General features: G+C 40.0%; 1 protein-coding gene across 1 annotated transcript; it reads left to right on the top strand.

Moving 5' to 3' along the window:
- Nucleotides 1–1,107: 1,107 nt before the first annotated feature.
- On the top strand, nucleotides 1,108–11,683 carry rhbg (Rh family B glycoprotein; the record flags this gene model as incomplete). The annotated part of the gene is made up of 10 exons (XM_083890256.1): nucleotides 1,108–1,285; nucleotides 4,891–5,077; nucleotides 6,050–6,200; nucleotides 6,328–6,475; nucleotides 7,080–7,246; nucleotides 9,222–9,359; nucleotides 9,880–10,013; nucleotides 10,131–10,252; nucleotides 10,415–10,488; nucleotides 11,603–11,683. 10 exons carry the CDS (start codon nucleotides 1,108–1,110, stop codon nucleotides 11,681–11,683), a joined length of 1,380 nt encoding a protein of 459 aa, XP_083746382.1.
- Nucleotides 11,684–16,798: the final 5,115 nt, after the last annotated feature.

Genomic DNA, 16,798 nt, shown 5'->3' with positions numbered 1-16,798 from the left:
GACCTAAATCTGTTGTATATTAAACTGGACCCATTCACGGGAATGAGAACAAAATGAGAGCAGGACACCGCTACAATGAGAGAGCGTGAGTGACCTCATTTAGCAACAGCTTGATTAGAGGTCCCATATTATGCTAAATCCAATTTTTAATCATTTAATACTTATATTTGGGACTCTAGAGGCCCTACCAGTTGTGAAAGTGTGAAAAAAGATGACTCACTCATGTTTTTGTGGTCCTCCTCAGTCTAAGTACAGGAGAACATAAAACATGAAATGTTGACTTATGCGCTCTTTGGGATGTCATAAGACGCTAAATTCCTGGAATTTAAAGCTCTGCTTTATCCATAAAACCCGCGAGAGTGCTGGTGAGGGCAACGGTATCCGACAACCGGAAGTCCACGAAAAGTTCTATTCTTGGCTCCACAGTGCAGCACAGAGTTCTACACAAACTTCCAGCCTCAGATGATTTATCTGTCCAGTGGATACATGTTATATATGATGGCAATGTGCCTGCTAGAGCCTGCAAATGATCACTTTTCCAAATGCTAACTGCTGTTAGTTCCCAGTAGCCTCTGTGGCTGATGTTATTTCTTTTCCCTTAAGTTTCGTATTACTTTTTTTTTTAAACTACTAAACCAAGCGTTCTGAACAGGGCTGTTTTGGCAGGGTGATTGAACTGCTGTGGTGCTTCATTCTTATGGTATTTTGACCAAAGCACATGTCACAGACATGTTCATTAGGACACCAGGGAACTAGGTTCACTTGGAGAAATAGGGTATAATATGGGACCTTTAAACTAATCTAAAAGTTACACACTACACCTTTAAGTGGAGTAACGGCAGTGCGGCTCAAAGTGAAGGTGAAGAGGAGGCAGGTCTGGTGGGTGTGGTCAAGCCAACTCTTGTGTTGTATCTTTGATCTCCTCCCAATCCCTCACAGCTCTCCTCCACACCCACTCACACAGACACACCCCCTCCCTCTGCACTGAGGACACCTCTGGGTTGTGCACGAGACAACCAGAGTGTGTCTAACTCTCTGTGCCGGATCTTTTTTACCTCCCTTTCACTCGCAGCTCGAACAAAGCATTGTCCCACCGCTGAAGACACCATGACGGACGTGTCCACCAACATGCGGCTGAAGCTGCCACTAACCTGCCTCATCCTCGAGATCATCCTCATCATCCTCTTTGGTGCACTGGTGCAGTATGACCATGGGACGGATGCAAAGGCATGGCATAATCAGACCCACAGCGACTCCAACAATGACTTCTACTACCGCTACCCAAGTGAGTGTCTGGGGTCAGAGGTGACAGTAATGTCACATTGTTTTGTTTTTTTTGTGAAACAGCCTTTGGATAAAGAATTGAGCAAAAGTTCTGTGAAACAAGTGGTAACAACTTTAGTGACTTAACTGAAATGGGTGTTGCCAATTGGATTTGAACATATAAGAACTTTGCATTAGTGTTTTGCTGCACAACAGATACTATCAAAAATAAATAAAATTGACCAGCTGCTACTATGACGCAGCTTGTCATTCAAGCAGAAATCATTAACCATTAATTACGACATTCAAAGTTGTGTTCAGGAGATCCTGAACTTTGAAGCTGTGTTCCCTCAAGTATCAATCATTTGTGTGAGCTTGCCTTACTTACATGAATAATATGAGTAAATAACCAGCAACTACTAGAATGACAGCACCAACTGGTTTTCATGACGTCGTGTATTTCAGATTTTTCACTTGAGTTGAAATATTTCAGCTCAAAACGGGAATTTTGCATCTTCGTGGGATTTGCATATGTTGCACATTGCCTGGTGCAACTGACATGAATGCTGCCTTTACAGTACTATATTTGCAGTGACTTTTTATGCAGTTGCACCATGCAAACAAATTGCGCCACTTTCATTGTGAATGAACATGACTGTGTTTAAATTGGCTTGTCTGATGAGCAGAGTAAACACAGCATATTTGTTCGAGCGTTGATGACGAGTGAAGCAGCCTGACTGACTCTTAAAACAGAGACACAGAGAATCAGCACTCCTGTGTTGAGGATTCACATTAAATCCTCCGTACAGGAGCTGCCATAGGACGAAAGGTGGGGCACACCCTGGACAGACCACAAGGGGAAATACACCAACAACCATTCACTCACTGCACCTACAAGTCATTTTAGAGTGTTTTAATCTCTGCATCTTCTTTTGGACTGTGGGACTAAATCGGAAAACCCAGATTATATTGCATATCCATGCATATGGATATGCATATGAATGCACATGAATTCAAATAATAGTAATAAAGTAAAAGTAGAAATGTGCAGTGAAACGTGTCACATTCGCAGGTGTATATGTGCAATAGGACTCACAACAGACTCCAGAACAGATCACTGACTGCGTTTCCTCCTTAGCCCTGAAAAATAACCCAACTAAAACTCCACGTTTTTGTCGTATATGATGCTCCCTCTGTGGTTTTTCTACTGGCCTGTGAGCATACAAAACATTTGGCTTTCTGTCAGCGCCTGATAAACTGTGGAAAAAGCAGCAGGGCGAGCTGTGGAGAAGCAGTATCTCACTAATTGGGATTTGGCCCCGTTCTCTCCGTGAGGGATCACTTTGATGAAGATGACGTCCACTCCGCTGATGTTCCACCGGTTGCTAATTTGCTGATTTATATGGTGAAGGGAGAAAACGGGCCACGACAGCGTGTAAAAATGCTCATCATAGACGTTTTCAGTGAAAGCTTGGCTGCCTGGGGACACCAGGAAAAACTAATTTTAGCCACTTGAGTGTGTGTAAAACCGCCCACAGAGAAAAGCCTTGTTTCTCCCAAGGAAAGGTAGTGCAGTTTACTCTAGCTCGCTGCAAAAACTGCAATATATGGATTCATTATGTTGGTAACCTTCTCAGCTTTTGACGTGGAAACACAAATACTTGCCAAACTGAACCAAACTTTACTGCTTGGTGGAAATGTGGTTAATGTGTCAATGCATCATACAGATTATAGACCTTATAAAACCTGGATACACAGACAGAGAGATGTTACTTCTATAACATGCTTGAGCGGACGTTGTCACTGTAAAACAAAGTGAAAACCCCCATTACTCAGTCACACAACACCTTCACCTTCACCTCTGACACACTCACTCGCCCCGCATTCACCTGCTAGTCTCAGCAGAACTGATTCTGAGGAAAGAAAAATAAGGGAAGAGAGTTTTCAAGGTCCATTACACTTTACAGCTCCATAATCTTTAACTTGGTATATTTCATGGGAAGTGAGACAGAGGATCACTGCCGTTGCGTGTCACCGATGTGCACACAGACTTTATTGCACACCTGAAAGATTCTGTACTCTAAACAAACCACAGTGCGGGGCATCTACTGTATCTGACATGTTATTGCAGCAGTGTAAATCTTGTAAATCCACTGTTTGTCAGTGACGATAAAGTCAATGTAGTCTGATCTCTTCTGTACATGCGTGTGTTTAGATTAGATTAGATTAGGTACAGCTATCGGTGTGTTGACAGTGAACAAAGTAATCTGTGGTTGTGTCAGAAGTCAAACTTTTGACCTAAACAGTATTTTAAAGAATTAATCACATTTACATTCAGGGGCTGTACATCGCATCAGCTATTTTATACATATAGTTTTAAAAACTAAGAACTAAAATGTTTTTTATCACCATAAAAATTAAGCTTCTGCCAAAATCCAGTAACACAAAGACACTTGCTCTGTCTCGGATGTCACTGTTTGTAGTATCTGGGCCAAAGGATCAACAGGGACGCTTGCAAAACCATGACGACAGTTCTCTATATCAGTGACCTGAGGGCCAATGAGCATCTAGTCTGGTCTGGAGGGAGTTCGTCAACTGAAAGGAAAAAAAAGTCCAACTTTCTGGGAATAAAACAACTTGTTTTGATATGGAATGATATTAAGTTCACAAAAAGCCCAATTTTTGATGCAAAATGTATCTAAAATGATCAAAAACGGACAGAAATAAATGTAACTGTGCTCTTTACTGTGACAGTGGCTGTTTTCAAGTGACTCAGTTGTCGGCGGTGCACTTCTACACTTTTTTCTCTAGATGTATTTCAGAAGAAGAAGATCTGAGGTCAATCTCAGGTTATGCACACATTCCCCACCTGATTGGACGATATCACGCCCAAAAATACCAGCCGTGAATCAAAGTGCTTCTTGTTCCACCTCATAGTTGTTCGAAGAACACCATTTCCTGCCCTGACCCTTTACCCGAGCATCATTTTAGGATTGATCATTTAGATAATTTTGTCTTTAGATTTTAAAAAGGAGACACAACCACTTGCATCTGCTGTTTTGACATAAGTCATTATCATGTAAACTTGTTTTAATTTGTAAATTCCTGACAGGAAGGAGTAGGTTGAAACAAATACCAGTGCAATGACTACTACTATTAACTACTATGACTAACTAACTAACAATTTTGATTTTATTTTCAATTTCAATTTTCTCTCTCTTTCAAATAAAGGACATTTGCTGCTTTTGTGAGTTTACATCACTTTAAAATTTAATATCTCTTATTTTGGAGTTTTGGTCACACAAATTGATCAGTTTGTAGTACCAAACTAAGTGACAACACCTTAACAACATCTGGCGAGAGCTGAGTGTCATCTGCGTAACGAAATACAGCAGAAACCGCTTCAAAAAAAACATAATAAAAAAGATTATTTGACCAAAAACAGTTCATTACTGTGTATCTAAACCTCACAAATTCACTGCAAATTCCACAAACTCAAGGAAACCATTTAAAGTGACTCATTATAATTCATCTAAAACAACCAGACCAGACCACTTGGTCTGCATTATTTGCTCCTTTACGCTACTGTCAAGCTCAAAGTGCTTTCATTGTTTCTGCGCTGTGCAGGTTTCCAGGACGTGCATGTGATGATCTTCATCGGTTTTGGCTTCCTCATGACCTTCCTACACCGCTATGGCTTCAGCAGCGTGGGATTCAACTTCCTGATTGCGGCCTTCGCCCTGCAGTGGGCGACACTCATGCAAGGCTTCTTCCACGGCATGCACGGAGGCAAAATCCACATCGGAGTAGAGAGGTTTGCATGAAGACACGACACAAACACACAAACAGTACACCCAATATGAAAAGTGTGTGTTTGTTCTCCACACATGCCCAGAACCAGACTGGATGGTGCACAAGTAACCACTTTCTCCCATAATGCTCACTGTCGTCACATACATTACAACACTTCAACATCTCATACCGTATATTTTACAGATAAACACCTAGGCCATTGCCATGCTTTCCAGCTCTGACTAAAAGCTAATAAAGGTTAGTCATGTAGTGTCTACAAATCGTTTTGAGAAGAGTACATTTGTGTGCTCATGTAAGAAATCCTGATCATTCTGCTGTTATGATATGACTCTAGTAAAGGAAAGCAGACATTAGAGACAGGAAATGCCAATTCATAGAAGATCCACTTGCTTTGGAGGTTACTTTTTTTACATCCATCTGTCTGAAAAACTGCTTTTCAAAAGTAAATTTCAGGCAGTTTTATGCATGAATGGAGTATATAAGCCAAGGAATAAACCATTATATTCTGGAGCAGCTCTGGATAAGGGAGCAGGTTGGAAGCAGAGATGATCATCAGGTTTCTTACTGTGGATTTAAAGCTGGAATTGACACGTTTTGGCTTAAAGCTGTGATTTTGATTTTGAGACTGATGGAACAGGGACAGACCTAGTATTGGGCAGCTGAAAACAAAAGTCCAATATTTCTATTGAAGGGCTTTTGCACACGAGGCAAACAATCAGGGAAAGGCACAACATTTTTTTGCAATCTGAATTCAAAAATTCATGGCTCTAAATGTTTGTATTTTAAGTCAAAATGGCTTTGAAAAAAATATAAAATATTGAAATTGTGATGTCCGCATTTTTATTTCAGACATTCAATGACACACTACAATTATTTACGTGTTTATCTCCTGCCTAAAGAAATGAAACTCACATCACCTGATCCAAAACTGCTGCAAGTTCCTGTCTTTTAATTCAGACTTTGACTCTTTTAGCATGATCAACGCTGATTTCTGCACCGGCGCTGTGCTCATCTCATTCGGAGCTGTTTTGGGTAAAACCAGTCCGGTTCAGCTGCTGATCATGGCGATGTTCGAGGTCACACTCTTCGCTGTCAACGAGTATATCGTGCTTTCTGCTCTGGGGGTGAGTTACAGACTACAGACATTCCAAAGGGGAAAAATGAATCCAGTGGTTTGAGACCAGAACCTTGAGCTTTACTCACAAACTCCACCTGTGCACCTATAACACAGTATCATAAACTTTATTTCAGGCCAAAGATGCTGGCGGCTCCATGACCATCCACACATTTGGAGCATACTTCGGCCTGATGGTGACGCGGATCCTGTACCGACCCAACCTGGACAAGAGCAAACACAGGAACTGCTCCGTCTATCACTCGGACCTGTTCGCTATGATTGGTAAACATCTGGCAAAGTTGAAGCCAAACGCCACATTTATTTATTTCAGGACACTATTATTTCCAGGCTTTTTTTTTTCATTATAAATAAAAGTGTTATTAGGAAATAAAAGTGCCCTGAAAAGAACTTTTCAGGGCACTTTTATTTATTTCTATTTTTATTTATTTATTATGTTTTTGTTTATGTATGTTTTTATTAAATTATTTCAGGCTTTATTTATAATTAATTTAAGTTTGTATTTATTTATTTCAGTCTTTACTTATTATTTATGTAAGTTTGTATTTATTTATTTCAGTCTTTATTTAATATTTATTTAATTTTTTATTTATTTATTTCAGTCTTTATTCATTTATTTATTTCAGTTTTTATTTTTTTATTTAAGTCTTTTTTTTATTATTTATTTCAGTTTATTTATTTTTATTTCATTTTGACTGCGATGGCTCTCCATATTTACCGAGGGTGAATCTGCTGCACTGATCTGTGCCGTATGATCATGGTCGTTTGAGTGCGTCCTGGTTTTGGATAAAGTCTTCCTCAGGTTCTCCAGAGACGTTGTCTTCATATCTTTGTCCAAAATGTTGTCCTGACTGTTGTGTCTCTGCAGGTACACTGTACCTGTGGATGTTCTGGCCCAGCTTCAACTCTGCCGTCACGGCTCATGGCGACGACCAGCACCGCACAGCCCTGAACACCTACTACTCCCTGGCCGCCTGCACTCTGTCCTCGTACGCCTTGTCGTCCCTCACCGCACATGACGGCAAACTGGACATGGTGAGGACTCTCGTAGCTGAAGCAAACCAAAAAACAAAAAAGTTAAGGATTAAAAGCGCCATATGTAAGAATGTGGCCAAAAACGGTTACTACACTCAAATTCAAATTACAGGTCTTTTAGGTTTCGTTTTCTCCACCATTGTAGCTCAGACGTAACTGGCAGCCCGTGGTTGCTCGGAAGCTGACTCTACTGACTGCAATGATTGGTAGACGGCGGTAGGTGGCGCCACATGCAAAACATGATTACAAAACATAAACATGATTTGTGGTCCACAAAAGATTTGTTTAACGCAAATATTTTGGCCGTACTGTTGTTGTTGGTGAGTTCAGTTTGTTATATGAACATTATTCCTGAGTCTCTGTGACATATTAGGAGGATTTTATGGCCAGTTGCTTCAGATGTATTACATAATGCACCTTTAACTAATAACAGGGTGGTGCAGTGAAGACACTGAAGTACTTAAAGGAGATTATGCAGCCCTATGAGTAGGCAAAGTGTGAAAAAAGATGACTCAGTCATGTTTTTGTGGTCCGCCTCAGACTAAGTACAGGAGATAAAACATGCAATGTTGATTTCCGCACTTATCACAATGTCAAATTCCTGGAATTGTTGTCTCGCGGAGCTCCGCTTTGTCCCTAAAAAACGCGAGAGTGCAAGCGAGGGCAATCGTATCCAGAAGAGCGGAAGTCGGCAAAGTGTTCTATTCTTGGCTGCACAGTGCAGCACAGAGTTCTACACAAACTTCCAGCCTCAGAGGATTTACATTTTATATATGACGGCAGTTCGCTGCAGCCGCTGATGCACTCAAAACCGAGCGTTCTGAACAGGACTGTTTTGGCAGGGTGATTGAACTGCTGTGGTGCTTCATCCTTAAGGTATTTTGACCAAAGCATGTCACAGAAACAGGAAACAAACGCAGGAGTCAGAATGGCAGTCACTCAAAAGATAGCAGCCGATTAGTCACTAACCTGAAGTCACATGAGCTGTCAAAACTCAGCAGCAAATCACCCTCCAATCAAGATGGTACATTCCTGCAGTGATAGTAATCAAAGCTGAGTGAGCCACGCTCAGTGCACTTACACTTGACAAATGGGGGTGGGGGCATACCATACACTGCAGCCTGCTGATAGTCAAGTCAAGCTAATCAGTTGATGGCATCGACTTGTCTCAGATGCATTCCACCCGCGGTGTAAAAGAAGCTGTGACATGTTTCAAACTGGTTCCTGGTGAATGCCTTTTTTCCCTCCTCAGGTGTGTCGGCCATTTTGTGCTGACATGATTTCATACTTGTGGGCTGGGGCGTGGGGGTTAGGTTAGGGTGAGTTTATGGTCGCCGTAGTGTGCCGGGCGCGCGACAAAAATGACGCCATATCCTGTGTCGGACCAGGCGCGTCAGCTCCAAAAGGTGTCACGGCGCTTGGGCGCGCTCCTCTGAATTTTTGTAACTTTGTCGGCTGCGGCACGCGCCAACTCTTCATTTTCATTGAAGGGAAGACAAGCAGGTCCGCTTGTACAAGCATGAATCTTCTGTCCGAGAGCACCGAGAGTCAAATGGCCTTAAATTCATCGAAGGAGATTGTTACAACATTACAACATTTGTATTTATATCTTTGTGAGGTCCATGAAAACATACAGACTTATCCTTGTGGGGACATTTTTGTCTGGGAACCAACAACTTTGAGGGGTTTTTTCAGGGTCAAGACCTGGTTTAAGGGTTAGAATATGGTTTAGTTGAGTTTAAGGGTAAGGGTTAGGGTTAGGCACTTAGGGAATGCATTATGTTTATGAAAACATGTGCTTGTATTTTGTCACCTTGTCAGGACCACTAGTCCTCAGGTCCACTTCACAACTTCATTAGGATTTAATTAGTGGTTAGTAGATAGATAGGCCAGTAGATAATATTAGTAGATAGTAGTAGAACGAATGACTGGAGCATGATAATAATTAATTTATTCAATATGTTATCCTTTCAAGGTCCACATCCAAAACGCTGCTCTGGCCGGTGGAGTTGCAGCGGGAACAGCCGGGGAAATGATGCTGACACCTTTTGGCTCCATGATCGTTGGATTCTTGGCTGGAATCATCTCTGTCCTGGGCTACAAGTACCTCACAGTAAGGACTTTTTCAGAAGTCTGTTAGAGTGCATGTCCCAGGCACAGCGGCAGCAGCAGATTTTAGCCACTTAACAAAAGACTCACATTATAAAATCTGCACCTGTTAGAGTATCTTCTGAATATGATTGTCGGTTTAATCTTATTAGAATTAGAATTAGATTGTGTTTTGTGTGCATGACAAACTGCAGTGAGGAGCTGCTGGTCTACTGCTGCCTCCTTTGGGCAGTTTGAGTTGCTGAGGTAGATCTGAACAAAAGATTTCAAACACCAAAGTCACAACATATCACATTTGAACTGAGTAGTGGATCAACAACTCCTGTGTGCTGTGATGTAAAACGGCTGAAACTTTTAATAGCGACATAAAGGTGTGAACATTATTCTTCAGAAGCTGACAAAAATAGGACAATGTGAAATCATAACACCATGCAGCAGAGGTGTAAAAAAACAACAAAAAAAACAACAACAGCAACACTCACACACCATCTTGATTTATTTTATTTTTTTCTCTCTCATTTCAGCCCATCCTGGAGGAGAAACTGAAAATCCAAGACACCTGCGGGGTGCACAATCTGCACGGCATGCCAGGCGTGCTGGGTGCGATTGTGGGTGCAATCACTGCCACTTTTGCAACCAAGGACATTTATGGAGATGGGTAAGTGATATATATATATGATCAATATATATATATGTATATATATATATATGTATATATATGTATATATATATATATATGTATATATATATATATTTATCTGTGTGTCTTCCTCAGTTTGGCAGACGTGTTCCCTGACGTGGCCAGTGGAGACATTGAGGCATCTTATCAGGGCGTCCGTCAGGCCATCTCCCTCGCTGTCACCCTGGGCATCGCCCTGCTCGGGGGGCTCATTGTTGGTGGGTCTGATTTCCTCCTCTACATATTAGTCAAAGAACTTAAATCCTTGATTTCTCAGTAGCTTCATATGATTTTGTATTTCGGGCTTCATGCATCAGGTCAAGAGCCTGATGCATGATCGTAAATGACACACACTCTCTGTCTCTCTTCTCTGATGACAGGTTTCATTCTGAAGCTTCCTATCTTCGGTGCTCCTCCTGACACCATCTGCTTCGAGGACAACATCTACTGGGAGGTGAGTTTCACAGACTGAAACCACATGATCACAGTATATGTGTGTGCAAATGTGATTGTCATGAAGACGAAAAAACATATTTTTAGAAATCTTTCAAAAAAACGAATTTGTATTATTGTTATTTATTTGCCAAATGACAAAGTGAAATTTCATACCCAAATGTGAGCCGGCTCACTGGACTTCTTCTTCTCCGAGACGTCAGATATGAATCGAGCATAACATTCAACCACTATAACTATTAAGAATACAAGCAAATAACTATAATTTAACATCTTCATCGAGACATTACAATGTGCTTTACAATTCTTTTGAGTTTTTGGCGTTTTTTTTGTATTTGAAAACTCATGGGAGCGTCTACATACTGGTGTATTAAACCATTAACGGAACATTAAAAAAAATCACTGTATGTGATTAATTGGAGTTTATGTCATAGTATAAACGTTTTGCTCCTGAATGAAAGTTTAGAAAGCAGTGATGGAGGTGAATAACCACCAGGTGGCGCACAGTCACCACCACTTGCTGTCAGAGAGAGAGCGAGCGCTTCAGGCCTTGTCAGTTCAGGGCTGACGTCATTCAGAGTTTCCCATATCATAGTGTTCAAGTGCACTTTTACTGTGTGTTATACAGAAACACAGTGATTCAATTTTGTCCAAACGTTTTTGTCCAAAATTTGACCAAATAGAGTCATAGTATAGTATGTCGTACAAAATTTGACAAACAATTTTGACAATTTGTTTTTATCCAGAATTTGACTAAAAGAAATTTACATTTTTGGTACGAAATTTGACAAAATATTTTGCCAATTTATTTGGTGCAAAATTGGACAAAAAAAAAGTCGTAGTATAGTATGTTGTCCAAAATCTGACAAAAAATTTTGATTTTGACTAAACAAATGTTTAATTTTTTTTCTGTCCAAAATTTGACAACCAAATTTGACATTTTTTGTCCAAAATGTGACAAAAAAAAGTCATGTATAGTTTGTCGTCCAAAATTTGACCAAAAAATGTGTAGAAATATTAATTGTACTTCTTTTAATTTGGAAAATTAAATAAAGAAATAATAATAATAATAAAAATATCTAACATTTAAAATGTGTAATGTGTTTGTTTGTCAGGTGCCTGGAGAAGAGGCGGCTCATCATGATGACCAGCTGACCACAGTGAGGACAGAGGAATCTGAGAAGCTCAACAGCTAGATGGACACACACACACACACACACACACACACACACACACACACACACACACACACACACACACACACACACACACACACACACACACACACACACACACACACACACACACACACACACACACACACCGAGGTTTTATCATCCTAACACTTGACAATTATACACTAAAGGTGGTTTGAAAAAGAAAAGAAAAGAAAAACACTGCCTATTATTCTACTTATGGAGGAAATGGTGTGGACAGCTGTGACCACCAGAGGTCGACGTTGAGCTGCAGCGGCCTGTAAAAAAGGGCCCACTTATGACTGTCAGTCACACAATCATCATCACTTCAAACCAAAGATAGATAGATTTAAAAGTGCGTTACATTTGCATAAAAACAATAGTTTTTGTGACTTATATTTTTTAAGTCAAGGATTTTACCTGCAGAACCTTGAATGAACATAATGAGGCATTTACTCATTCAAGTGTTGGACTTTCTGTGATTTTATTTTTCGTATTAAACTGTATATGACTACTTAGAATAGACTTATGTATCTTGTTTGTTTGTTTGGAGTGGGCAAAGTTCAACACATTTTTATATTTTTAGTGCAAAACTATTTGATGAATCATTGAAATGTCCCTTCACTTGAAAAATATTGGACATTTTTCTTAATTTTCTTGTCTTGTACCATTTGTAAGTTCCTGTACAATATTATGCCATGATTAGAGTGGATGGAAGGTGGAATAATAAGCATTGTCATGCAGTTACGTATTTTCAAAATTAAAATAAACAGAAATAAAATGCATTTGCAGGAAAAAAGAGAAAAGATTAACTTGTGGGGTTTTTTCCTGACTGAAGAAATTAAGATGCAATAATTTTATAAAAACGTGGAAGAGAGACAAGTGGAGATGCAATCAAGTCTCTGCTTGTTATGATGAAGACCAGCCATCATTAGTGCTTTTTTTTCTTCACTTGAAGGCTTAATGACTGTGCAGCAATCATGGTGGAAGGGGTTAAAGCCTCCAATCCAGATGGGGTTTTGATCACTTCACAGAGATCAAACAGCCACAGAAAGCAGGCGTCCCTGTTAGATATGGTCTCCTCAGGACGATCCATGCCACTGAAGAAGAGGACAAGGAGGACATATTTATTATTTTTAGAGCAAAATGCACATTATATAGACCACTGCTTTTAGTCTGTGGTCTACTTTTATATGTTTACAGTGGTTCTATGGGGACCCCAAAGTCTCTTGACCAGGGGTCTCAAACTCAGGTGACCAGGGGGGCGCTGAACGTCTAAGTCTGGTCCGGAGGAGGCCGCTCATGTGAAAACAAGTCAAAAAAAATTGGGGGGAAAAAAGGCATTCAGTGTGGATAATAGTAATAATAATTCTGATAATATTTCACAGAATTTCAAAATAAAAGCCTTTCTTTTGAAAAGTAAACACTATATATATATATATATATATATATATATATATATATATATATATATAAATATATATATATATATATATATATGTATATTAATATTCACTTAATACTTAAAGGAACACTTAAAGGAATATATATATGAAATTCCGATTCATATGTGACCTCTAAAGCAACAATATATATTTAAAAAAAATGATTGATTCAAAATGAGTGAGGAAAAGTGATGCAGTGCCGTATAAGATGACCTTGAGTTTCACCCAACTCCTGATTTAAACACTAAAGAAAAACAACAGTTCTTGAAATCAGGTGATTTTACACTCATAATATTGAGTTTGGATCATAATTCACCTTCAGTTGCCCACCAAATGAACAATAATTTCACCAAAATTGTACACAGTAAAAGTTTTCTATTTCTATCATTAGCATATCTTTACCATGTCCTTCCCGGCCTACTTCCCTTTGACGTTAATCACCCCTCATATCGAGGGCCCCTCTGTATGCTGCAGGGGCCCCATCTCACCACACACACACACACACACACACACACACCCTCACCCCCGATCTGATGGCGTGAACGAGCGCTGCAGCCTTTTCCCAGGATTGAGGAGACAGGTGGACAGCTGTTTACTCAATAGGCTCACACTGAAGAGCTTAATTGAGCTCCATAGAGCTAATTAAAATGCAGCGAAAAATAATCATGATTATGGTAATTATTCTATTGTCTAAATACGTCTTCTGGCGGTGGGATGTGCTTGCTTTGGGGGATCATACCTGCAATATGTGGAAGACAATGCAAAGTAAAAAAAAACAACAAAAAAAACATACCACAGTGTTCATTACACTGGATGAAATTATAACGTTAATTGTTTTAAATTGTGAGTCTTAATGATTATTCTGCAGCATCCAACATTTGATCACATGTGATTACATCCCGTTTGACCTTAATGGTCACTTTGATATGAAGGAAACAGAGAAACACAGTCATTTGCGTGAGTGCTCATAGTTATTATAACTTATATAACTTTCATACACTGAACTACTTGTGTGAATGTGTTAAAGGACTCTTTATAGATCATTTAAAAATTCTACTGTGAGTTCACCGCCTCTCCTTACACTACCGTTCAAAAGTTTGGGGTCACCTATACAATTTTTTGTGGTGTTTTCCATTAAAAGTCACACTTTTAGTCATCAAAAGAGTTGAAAAATGAATAGAAAATATAGTCAAGACATTGACAAGATTAGAAATAATGATTTTTATTCAACATAATAATTTTGCCCTTTCATCAAAGAACCAGCAAAACTGTTTTCAGCTGTGCTAACATCATTGCACAAGGGTTTTCTAATCATCCAATAGCCTTCTAACACCATTAGCAAACACAATGTACCATTAGAACACTGGAAATGGGCCTCTATTCCATTAAAAACCAGACGTTTACAGCTAGAATAGTCGTTTGCCACATTAACAATGTATAGAGTGTATTTCTGACTCATTTAATGTTATATTCATTGGACAACAAACTGCTTTTCCTTTAAAAATAAGGACATTTCTAAGTGAGTCCAAACTTTTGAACGGTAGTGTAAATGAAATATCACATGTAAATCCAGGAAACCTGATCCCATTGTTGGCCTTAATTACTTCTCTCCATGTGGACCTTGAGCAAGGCATGGGTGTGGGAATGGTGCCCGATCAGTGCCTCGGGGGTACACACACACACACACACACACACACACACACACACACACACACACACACACACACACACACACACACACACACAGAGCAGCCGTAGAGCCTCCTGCAGCTCAGCCCTCGGCGAGCATGTGACTGTTGCCCTTAATGTGGATCTGAAGATGAACATAATGGGTTAATAGGCTCCCCCAGGACCTCCGGGTCCCCTCGGGAGCCTTCAGCCTGTTCAGCAGTAGCCTGTTTTCAGAGGGTTTTTCGAGGCTAAAGCCATCATTTCATCTGACATGCTGATGGGACGGAAGATCCGCGCCAAGGTTAAAGCGCGGCCTAAAGCTGACGTTAGGCTTTTTTTAGTTGGTGGTAAAAAAAAAAAAAAAAAAAAAAATGACGCATCTGTGATTGTGGACGTACAAAAAAAAAAGTATATTTCAAAACAAAAGCAGGAACAGAAAAGATGATAAGATGTGCTTCAGCATCAATACAATATTTTAATGAGTTTTAACTGTCAGTATCCATTTCCTGGTTGTGATTGTGGCAGTGACACAGTGGTAATGTCCCCAAACACACACTGGACACGTACCATCGTTTCTACACATATTCTGACGTGTGTGAAATAATAAGCAGAATTAAAATGTCCCTGAACAGAATATACAAAAAACAACATTTCCTGTGATCTGCAGTAAAAAACAACAACATTTACTTCCTGTTCTCTCATTACTCCTGATTACCTGGCCACACTGTGAGTGTCCTCACCTGTGTGTAGTTTTACTCACCTGCCCTGACGTCTGCGTTCTCCTCCAGTTTCCTCTTGTCAATCTCCAGGCGTCAGTGCTCCAGCTTTTATCTCCACAAATCTGTGAGTGTTTTCTTCTTCTTTTTCTGCTTCTTTTAGCCTGATGTTCTTTGAAAACCTCTGATTATTCTGTTCACCAACTCCCTCAACGCTCTGTTTTTGTGACTCAGTGTGACTTTAAGTTGCTGCATTTGTGTTCTGTTTGTTGGGACACAATGGCAGTCTCCATTCCATGTTTTGGATTTGGATTTTTCAGGTTTTTTGTACGTTGAAATTATGTCATGTCATGGCTTTAAAGCACACATTTGTGATCTGGGTGATCTGGTTCTGCTGCTCGGCAGAAGTCGACAGGTGAGAATTCTGCTCGTAGTTCTTGATAAAGTCACAAGAACATTTTCCACGAAGTTGTATTTACCTGGGGGGAATAAGTCCCAGTAATGTGTGGGATTTACATCTCCACCTCAAAGTTCTGGTAAATGTATTTAAATCAGCCTTTCAGGACCATATTTGAAGATTTCCGGGGACCAACGGTACTTTTTCCCCCTCTTTTTTTAACAGTACATTCACATACAAATGCACTGTTTATATATATATATATATATATATATATATATATATATAACAACATGTCGCCCAGGGCTGTAGTTTGGACACCCCTGATGTATAAGAAACTGCTGCACATTTAGTTCTGCCAGCTTGTCGTACATTTGGTTGTTTTGTGTCGCCAAATCGAAGTCTTTGTCTCCTTTTAAAGGTCTTGTTTAAAGCTGGGTTGCAGCCACACTGGCTTAAACAGCTGCAAAATGTGTTTCACCAATCAGCACACAGCCCCGCCCCTCTAGAGTTCCTGGTAATCTGAAAAGTCCCGAGTCGTGAGAAGTTACTTCTTTGGGTGAAAGTTTGGGGTTGAGGGGAAAGGCTTTTCCCCAGGTAGTTTCGGTTTTTCAAAAGCAACATTTCCGTCACTGTGTCCTCTTCGCTTCTCTTCTGATTGCATAAGTAGTCTCGGTGGGTGTGTTTTGATGAAATCCTTCAAAGCAGAATTCTCAGGAGAATTAAACCAACACTTTTGCTGGTGCCTGTGGAAAATGCACACCCTCATTTCAGCTCATTTAACACTCATATTTTTTTTTATATTTAGGCTCCGTCCCAACACCTCCCCCTTAAAATTTCCCCTTGGTTTTGAGTGCCCTCAACCGTAAATTCCCCTCGTTAAGGG

This window comes from Microchirus variegatus (assembly GCF_963457635.1).
Source record: "Microchirus variegatus genome assembly, chromosome: 1".
In the NCBI taxonomy this organism is placed as follows: Eukaryota; Metazoa; Chordata; class Actinopteri; order Pleuronectiformes; family Soleidae; genus Microchirus; species Microchirus variegatus.
Note: the sequence above shows the minus strand (reverse complement) of the source record. Positions and strands in the feature narration are given on the sequence as shown.